Genomic DNA, 10000 nt, shown 5'->3' on the forward strand with positions numbered 1-10000 from the left:
CTTAAGGGAGAAATAAAAGTTTATGGCCCGTATCACTAGTGTCCTGCCTAGCAGTAAAGAACGATGTTTGTACAGATGGGTAGGAGGAGACTCAGTCTATGAGGAAGGGTTAAATATCAGTGCTTGTGTGAAAATGTTTTTGACTGAATGCAGCTGTATTGAGACTCTGGGCAGAATAAACTTGGTTAAGCTTTCATAGTGTCTGTGGAGTTTTTTACTCTGAGGATTAGAACCTAACAAGGCATAGCAGATTGGAAACTTTGTCCTCTGTGACATTGCACAGCTCAAAAATGTGTGATACCTTTGCTATGGTAAAAGTTGTTAATGAACAATTGGCCATAGTGTTCAGAACAGATGGGTAACTTCTTAACCAGAGATGAGGCTACAGTGGTAAAAAATGTGATAAATAATTTACAACCTTTGCCTGGCCATAACATAAAACATCATCAATATCCAGGCCAATACTACAGTATTTTACCTTATGGGGAGTTTTTGAGCCAATGTCCTTTAACATTTCACAGTTTACGAAGCTGATGTAAGTTGTCATTAACAGTGTCTATATAATGTTGGAATTTTGCCTAAATCCATTTTGTATCTTGCCTGGTTTCTACAGTTAATATAACCGTCATAATCTTGTAGATTTGTGGCCAGGTCGTGATCCAGGTCGTGATCCATTTTCTGGCCAGGTCGTGATCCATTTTCCATATGAGGTCTACGATCTCGGAAGTGATCCATTTCCCTGACCGCTGTTTGATTTGAATTTGTTTAATCTGAGCCAGATTCAAGCTTGATCAACATCATCACAGTTTAGTACATGAGAGCAATCCAAAATTCCAAGGACCTCTACAAAACATTATTTTTAGTATTTTGTCATAGACAGTACCTTCATGTATATATTACCTAGCTCTAGAAGCATTTTGGATTTCTTACGGGTACAGTAGGTTACCATATGATCACTAAAACCAATATTTAAGACTCCTGACTGACATATGTTCGCTTAGTCTGATACAATAATCAAATCCAAAGTTGATTTGCTGTCAATACACACCCGGGTTGGCTCAACAATCAGTTGTTTTAGTCCAAATAACTGATTAAAGTCATACAGGGCATTTACTAGTGTACTTCTCTGGGGTGGTAACTGCATATTTGTATTAAAATCGGCAAGCAGAATACATTCTCTATAAACAAATACATTGTGATCACAGCAATTCGATTCAAGTAAATTATAGAAATGCTTATGTTTAGGAGGCCGATAGCCGACACCAACAAGGACGATATTCAGGAAGAGGTGTTTCTACCCATGCGACCTCAAGACCATCCATTTTCAGATCTGAACGAGGGTTAAAATTGCACATCATTCCTTGTACAAACACACACGCCGCCACCGTTTCGGTCAATTCTATGAATGCTATAACCCGGTAGCTAATCTGTTCCATATAACCCTTTAAATTAGTAATGGATAATAGGAGAATAACAAGTGGGCGTGCGTGTGATTATTCATCTTCCCCATTAGAAGATTATTATCATTAGTTGATATTTTATTGTTTTGTTATTATTATACAGAAATAAAATAAAACACGAATGACAGCCTCTCGTTGACCAAAAGTAATTGAAACAGGCAGTTTGACAGGCGGCTAAATAATCCAGTCAACTCGAAGGACCGCAAAATATAAACGTCAGAGTTTACGTTCTGCCAGCGGTGGGCGGAAGTTGCGGAACTTCATACCGCACTTCGCCTGCGTTTTCCGAGTACTGGAGTTTTGGTATTTCTTGACACACTACCTTATGTATCATTCTTAAACATTACATTGATAGAAACTACGGCAACTCTCAAACAACACTAGTAGTAGCTAGGTCTTTCCCCAACAGGCTAGTTATGTTTGCTAGTTAGCCTGTATCGTTGGTCTGTTTGCTCACCCTGTTGCAGCTCTGACTTCTCTTCAGCTTTCCTTTAGATACGTTGGCAACCAGAATAAAGCCTACCGGTTGATTGAGCTACTATATTTATTTCCTAGTTTTCTTAATTCTACAGAGAACCTTTATCCAAATAAGGCCGATGTACGATGATTATACACACCCCCATCTTCCCGATGTTTTCCTAGCTTTACCCTGCCACCACTATGTTAGTTACACAAACCCCCTGCATGGAGCGCAAACTCAGCTGTGTAATCCCCTATTATTTAGAGATGTGGATTGTATATTGCTCTGTGTGTGTATATATATATAACCCTATATATATATATATATGTATATACAGAGAACCTTTATATATACACACAGTGATTTGTCCTTGAGCATGCTTTTGCGGCACAGTCGATAGCGCGCCTCGGGCTAGAAGGTCGAGGGTTCGAGACCTGCTCCCTGCTGTTTCATTACATTGGTGTCAGAAGTGGGATCGGACCTCGCATCCACGACAGTGCGTGTGCTTGGCCGGTGAGCGTGTTCCTGTAAAACGTAGAGTCGCAAGCTAGCGCGAGGACGCGCTCTTTGAATTTGAATTTAGCCCGGTTGTGTTTAATCCACTACGGTAGTTTTGAACTACCGTTCAAAAGTTTGGGGTCACTTAGAAATGTAATTTTAAAAAAAAAGAAAATCAGCATTTTGTCCATTAAAATAACATCAAATTGATCAGAAATTCAGTGTAGACATTGTTAATGTTGTAAATGACTATTGTAGCTCGAAAAGGAAGATTTTTAAAATTGAATATCTACATAGGCGTACAGAGGCCCATTATCAGCAACCATCACTCCTGTGTTCCAATTGCACATTGTGTTAGCTAATCCAAATGTATAATTTTAAAAGGCTAATTGATCATTAGAAAACCCTTTTGTAATTATGTTAGCACAGCTGAAAACTTGTTATGATTAAAGAAGCAATAAAACGGGCCTTTAGACTAGTTGAGTATCTAGAGCATCAGCATTTGTGGGTTCGATTACTACAAATGCTGATGCTTCAGATACTCAACTAATTGAATAGGATCTCTATGTGCATGGATTTATCTCTATCAATAATGGTGTATATATACAGTACATAGGTACCTGGTATCATGGCGACCAGACGGGCTCTGAAGGCAGTGCTGATTGACCTGAGTGGAACCCTCCATGTAGAAGACACAGCCGTGCCTGGAGCACAGGACGCACTCCACAGGTCAGTCTGCCCAGAGCCCTGTTATCCTTGTTATTCAGTACTCACCCAGCCAATTTGTCCTAAGTTGCTCACACAACCCTCTGGTTACATCTGAAAGTAAGAAGTCACAAATACGTCTAAGATTTTATTTCTGCAGCATGCCTCAGTCCCCATATTCAGTACTCACCCAGTCCTCAATTCTGTGAGTTTCTTCTGAAGTCACACGGTCTCTATGTTTGGGGTTTATACACTAGGTTGCGTCAGGCCTCTGTAGTGGTGAAGTTTGTGACCAACACCACTAAGGAATGTAAGAGGAACCTTGTGGAGCGTCTCCACAGTCTGAACTTTGACATCCAGGAGCAGGAGATCTTCACGTCCCTGACAGCAGCCAGGAGCCTCGTGGAGCAGAGACAACTACGCCCCCTACTGCTGGTGGCGGACAGTGCACTGGAGGACTTCTCAGGTGAGAGCCAGGGCTAGATGAGGCAGAGCAGATTGCAAACTAACTTACATTTAGCTTCCCAATGGAGCTGTATGGACCCTGGTCAGAAGTAGTGCACTGTATAGGGCATATGGTGCCATTTGAGATGCGGGTGTAGCTTTAACTCTATAAAGCTCTATCCATGTTGTGCTGCAGGTATGGAGACATCCGAACCCAACGCTGTGGTGATAGGCTTAGCTCCAGACCACTTCAACTACCAGACGCTCAACAAAGCATTCAGGTAAACCGCTGAGTCAGTCCTCATACTGTAACCCCCCCTGTTGTTGTAATGGTGAAAGGTTAGCATTAGAGGTCGACCAATTATGATTTTTCAACGCCGATACCGATTATTGGAGGACAAAAAAAGCCGATACCGATTAATCGTCCGATTTAAAAATAAATAAATAATAATAATAATACTTTTTTTTTTTATAATAAAAAAGTATTTACACACACATTTTTGTAATAATGACAATTGCAACAATACTCAATGAACACTTTTATTTTAACTTAATATAATACATATTATGGGTTTTTGGATGTTTGTTCTTAAGGTGATTCCACAGGTTGGTGGTATTTTTTGATTTAGCCGTTGCTGACCCCATGCTTACATCTTTATCACAAATAAGATACCTTGCTTTCCCTGGTGCCGATTCCGTTAAATAGTCTGGTGCTCTGCTTTTCTCTGCCATCTGTAACACACACACACACGCACACACACACACAGAAACAGCTCTGAAGTGACAATGATACTGAAGAGTCTGCTTAGGAGACAAATAGAGAATAAGAATAAAATAAAAATAGAGTTTAAGTTACCTGTGATGAATGTTGAAAACATAATTTCTATATGCAGGAATTCCTATTTTAATAATGGGCATGGTAAGAATTGACTACCAAAGTGCCAGTCATAATTCCCATGACACCTAGCAAAATCTAAAAAGCGGTTCCTTCATTCATTTATTCCATAGGATATTTTTATATTCACTTAAAATAAGGTCTGTGTTTCGTGTAGGCTTACACCACCTTGCCAATTTTATAACTGTGTAGATATCCATAGGAGAAGGTAACTCTGATCAATATTGTCTAAATATAAGTGACGATAAAAAAAATGTAGAGTTTATGAAAATATGTTGACAAACGTTACCTTATCCTAGTGAGATTTACACGGGTATCAAAATGCAGAGGCAAGACATTCTCTATGGAAGACATGAACAGAGGCGGTTTAAGCCTGCACGAAACACAGACCTAATTTGAAGTAGATCAAGACATTCTCAATGGAAGACATGAACAGAGGCGGTTTAAGCCTGCACGAAACACAGACCTCATTTGAAGTAGATCAAGACATTCTCTATGGAAGACATGAACAGAGGCGGTTTAAGCCTGCACGAAACACAGACCTAATTTGAAGTAGATCAAGACATTCTCTATGGAAGACATGAACAGAGGTGGTTTAAGCCTGCACGAAACACAGACCTTATTGGAAGTAGATCAAGACATTCTCTATGGAAGAAATTAACGGTAAAATAATGAAGGAACCCCTTTCAAGTTCAGCCGCAAGTTATTACAGGAATTATAACGCGTCGACTATTTCTCTCTAAACCATATACCTTTAACTATTATGAGCCTGCTGCTGCCTACCACCCCTCAGTCAGACTGCTCTATCAAATATCAAATCATAGACTAACTATAAACACACAGAAATACGAGCCTTAGGTCAAATCCGGAAACTATCACCTCGAAAACAAAACGTTTATTCCGTTCCGTATTTTATCTAACGGGTGGCATCCATGAGTCTAAATATTCCTGTTACATTGCACAACCTTCAATGTCATAATTACGTAAAATTCTGGCAAATTAGTTCGCAAAGAGCCAGGCAGCCCAAACTGTTGCATATACCCTGACTCTGCGTGCAATGAACGCAAGAGAAGTAGAGAAGTGACACAATTTCACCTGGTTAATATTGCCTGCTAACCTGGATTTATTTTAGCTAAATATGCAGGTTTAAAAATATATACTTGTGTATTGATTTTAAGAAAGGCATTGATGTTTATGGTTAAGTACACGTTGGAGCAACGACAGTCGTTGATTGATTGTTTTTTATAAGATAAGTTTAATGCGAGCTAGCAACTTACCTTGGCTTACTGCATTCGCGTAACAGGCAGGCTCCTCGTGGAGTGCAATGTAGTCAGGTGGTTAGAGCGTTGGACTAGTTAACTGTAAGGTTGCAAGATTGGATCCCCCGAGCTGACAATGTAAAAATCTGTCGTTCAGAACATTCCTAGGCCGTCATTGAAAATAATAAAGGTGTAAAAAAAATTACAAAATCGGCGCCCAAAAATACAGATTTTTGATTGCTATGAAAACTTGAAATCGGCTCCAATTAATCGGTCATTCCGATTAATCGGTCCACCTCTAGTTAGCATGTCTTAGGACTATGATCTTATCTAGATAACGTGTGAAATGAATGAGTCCAACGCTTTGTCGAGACAAGGCCAAATCCCCGTCATCAGCGTGAAGAAAAGATGGTGAAAAGGGGGAGGAGGGTGGGGTGCCTTGTAAGAATTTGTAAGACGAGGGGCGGGGTTGTGTGTCTATTTGTCAATAACTGTTGGCGATATCTAATATTAAAAAAGCCTCACGCTTTGAACACACCAACAGCGTCATTGCATTTTGGTACACTAGAATGACATTCATTTCCAATGAAATGCTGCGTTTGCCTTGCAGCATTGTATTGCAGAGGCATTTGCAGTGCGTTTGGTGTGGTGCATACATTGGATTTATCGAACGTATGCGTCAAACTGTATGTGTAGACGGCTTGACAGAAATTGTAGCAGAAGGTGAGTGTTGAACTTTTGTTGCAGACATATCCAGATGATGCTGCATACTATTTTGCGCAATGACGCTGTCGGTGTGTTAGAAGCATCAAGTTATTGATTGCCTGAGGTATAATACCTCATGATAAGCTGTAGACCAGACTATCTCCAAGAGAGTTCTCATCTATATTATTTGTAGCCTTCTATTTCCACCACAAACCGATGCTGGCACTAAGACGGCACTCAAGGCCTTAAGCAAACAAGAGATGCTCATCCAGAAGCGTCGCTCCTCGTGGGACTTTAATGCAGGCGAACTGGGGATGCACCAATTAGATTTTTTTTACCGATGTCCAATATTTTCCTTGCCAAAAAACCTGATGCCGATATTGAAAATTTGAGCGACCTTTTAAGTATTCTAGTTCAGTTAAACAGTTGAAACACTCACACACTGACCAAAAGTTATTTTGTTGTCATTTACGTATGTCCCCATTACCAGTAAAACATAAAAAAAATATATATTTCACTTACTTGCTGTGCTGTTTCGTTGTTCAGTCGTTTCATTCTCAACCAGGATTTCATCATACATGTTAAGCGTTGAAGTTTCAGCTCTGTCCGTGGCCTCTTCTGTCGTGGGTCCTCTTCCTCGGTGCGCACTGTAACTGTGTCCATTTCCATCCATTTCACGTAAACCTTGTTTTTTGTCTGCATCGAAGTAGTGATCCTTGTACCTAGCATTGAGCATGGTGGAGACACAGTAAAGAGGCTCAGAGAGAATGCCTGTTAAAGAAGTAGTGATCCTTGTACCTAGCATCGAGCATGGTGGAGACACAGTAAAGAGGCTCAGAGAGAATGCCTGTTAAAGAAGTAGCGGTCCTTGTACCTAGCATCGAGCATGGTGGTGACACAGTAAAGAGGCTCAGAGAGAATGCCACCGAATCACTAGTTCACAGCCTCTAGTAGAGTACTTTTCCAAGTTAACCCCACGGTCTGTTGGCAGATTAGTTGAGCAGGTGTTTCAATGCCATGACAGAGGGTATCACGTCTGCTGCAGACACAGTTGATGAGCTTATTTCTCCAGTCAGTTGTTTGAATAGACCTAGGAGTGTGTTCATGTTTCCAAGTTTTATACATGTTCTCAAATGCCACCAGCGGTATGAGAACCAGCACATTCTTGACCTTGCAATACGGCTTTCCTCAGTACGAAATCCTCGTCGACCCACTGTGCTGTCAGACTCAGCATGCTCATGGGACTGACATCGCTGGTCCAGATGTCAGTCGTGAAGCTAATAGCAGTGACGCCCATAGAAAGTAGCTAATAGATGTGTTTCAACAATACTGTGTAACTCCGGTAGGGCAACATCTGAAAAAGTGCGCCTACTTGGTAGTGTACCGGTGCTCGACCAGTTGGCGAAAGCCAACATCATCCACTACAGAGAACGGTTGATTGTCAAGGGCAATAATTCCATTATCTTGGCATTAATGGATTTCGCCTTTGAGTTGTCTGTCTGAAATGTTCTTAATCTTTCAAATGACTGCTGGACTTGAACTTGTTTAGTTGTTGAAAGTATGCGCTTAGTTGTTTTCTGCTTTTGTTCTACGTAGTCTCTGAACGTCTGGGGGTGATACACTTTCAAATTAGTCATTAGGTTTGTGGTATTTTAGATTTCACTTTCTCCCCTCCTTGGGAAATAACAGCAGCACAAACATTGCATATGGCCTTTTTGTTGTCTTCCTTTGAAACTTCAAAATAGATTCACACAGCAGACATTGTGGGCTAGGTTAGAAACGCTGTGTTTTTTGTGGTGTCATTACGTCATCGACCTACGTTATATAGGTATGCACGTCAGCTTTGACATTGGTTTTGCACATTGGCGTTAAACTAGACATCGGGCCGATGTTGGCATTTTTAGCTAATTTTGGCCAATTCCGATATGCTTACCAATATATCATGCATCCCTAAGGCAAACGTAAATTAGTTTTACCTAATTTCTACCAGCATGTCACATGTGCAACCAGAGGAAAAAAAACACTAGACCACCTTTATTCCACACACAGACGTATACAAAGCTCTCCCTCACCCTCCATTTGGCAAATCTGACCATAATTCTATCCTCCTGCTTACAAGCAAAAACTAAAGCAGGAAGTACCAGTGACTCGCTCAATAGGGAAGTGGTCAGATGATGCGGATGCTACGCTACAGGACTTTTGCTAGCACAGACTGGAATATGTTCCTGGATTCATCCAATGGCATTGAGTACACCACCTCAATCATTGGCTTCATCAATAAGTGCATCGTTGGGCCTCCCGGGTGGCGAAGTGGTCTAGGGCACTGCTTCGTAGCCACCAGAGACTCTGGGTTCACGCCCAGGCTCTGTCACAGCCGGCCGTGACCGGGAGGTCCGTGGGGCGATGCACATTTGGCCTAGCGTCTTCCGGGTTAGGAAGGGTTTGGCCGGTAAGGATATCCTTGTCTCATCGCAGTGCACGCTAACCAGGTCGCCAGGTGCACGGCGTTTCCTCCGACACATTGGTGCGGCTGTCTTCCGGGTTGGATGCGCGCTGTGTTAAGAAGCAGTGCAGCTTGGTTGGGTTGGGTTGTGATTCGGCGGACTCATGGCTTTCGACCTTCGTCTCTCCCGAGCACGTACGGAAGTTGTAGTGATGAGACAAGATGGTAACTAATTGGCTACCACGAAATTGGGGAGAAAAGGGGGTAAAATAAATAAAAAATAAGTGCATTGTTGACGTCGTCCCCACAGTGACCGTACGTACATTTCTCAACCAGAAGCCATTACAGGCAACATCCGCACCGAGCTAAAGGCTAGAGCTGACACTTTTAAGGAGGGGGACACTAATCCTGACACTTATAAGAAATCCTGCTATGCCCTCAGATGAACCATCAAACAGGCAAAGCGCCAAACTAATGTTGAATCCTACTACACTGGCTCTAAAGCTCTGCCGCTCGTCGGATGAGGCAGGGCTTGAAAACTATTACGGACTACAAAGGGAAACCCAGCAGCGAGCCGCCCAGGGACTCCAGACGAGCTAAATTCCTTTCATGCTCGCTTTGAGGCAAGCAACACTGAAGCGTGTGAGTACCCGCTGTTCCAGACTGCGATCACTCTCCGTAGCAAGACCTTTAAACAGATTAACATTCACAATGCCGCAGGGCCAGACGTATTACCAGGACGTGAACTCAAAGCATGTGTGGACCATCTGTCAAGTGTCTTCACTGACATGTTCAACCTGTCCCTGACCGAGTCTGTAATACCTACATGTTTCAAATAGACCACCATAGTCTCTGTCTAAATGGTTACCGCCCCATAGCACTCACGTTGGTAGCCATGAAGTGCTTTGAATTGCTGGTCATGGCTCACAACACCATGCCCTAGACCCATTCCAAATCGCATACGGCTCCAACAGATCCTCAGGTGACTCGATCTCAATCACACTCCACACTGCCCTTTCCCACCTGGACAAAAGGAACACCTATGTGAGAATGCTGTTCATTGACTACAGCTCAGCGTTTAACACTATAGTGCCCTCAAAGCTCATCACTAAGGACCCTGAGTCTAAACAG

At 42.1% G+C, this 10000-nt stretch overlaps 1 protein-coding gene across 4 annotated transcripts in view; it reads left to right on the plus strand.

The window, feature by feature from the left end:
* The first annotated feature begins 1678 nt into the window (after positions 1–1678).
* Positions 1679–10000, plus strand: part of LOC139422638 (haloacid dehalogenase-like hydrolase domain-containing protein 2) — a 33316-nt gene continuing 24994 nt past the window's right edge. The window contains exons 1-4 of one of the 4 annotated variants that reach the window (XM_071173787.1): positions 1679–1763; positions 3028–3147; positions 3381–3589; positions 3764–3848. In XM_071173787.1, coding sequence (XP_071029888.1) covers positions 3047–3147; positions 3381–3589; positions 3764–3848 — 395 coding nt within the window. In that variant the 5' untranslated portion in view covers positions 1679–1763; positions 3028–3046. Of the gene's footprint in view, positions 1764–2917; positions 3148–3380; positions 3590–3763; positions 3849–10000 lie in introns of those variants that run through there. The other 3 variants (XR_011635737.1, XM_071173788.1, XM_071173789.1) reach the window with 3 other exon arrangements.

Source organism: Oncorhynchus clarkii, chromosome 12, assembly GCF_045791955.1.
Source record: "Oncorhynchus clarkii lewisi isolate Uvic-CL-2024 chromosome 12, UVic_Ocla_1.0, whole genome shotgun sequence".
Classification (NCBI taxonomy): Eukaryota; Metazoa; Chordata; class Actinopteri; order Salmoniformes; family Salmonidae; genus Oncorhynchus; species Oncorhynchus clarkii.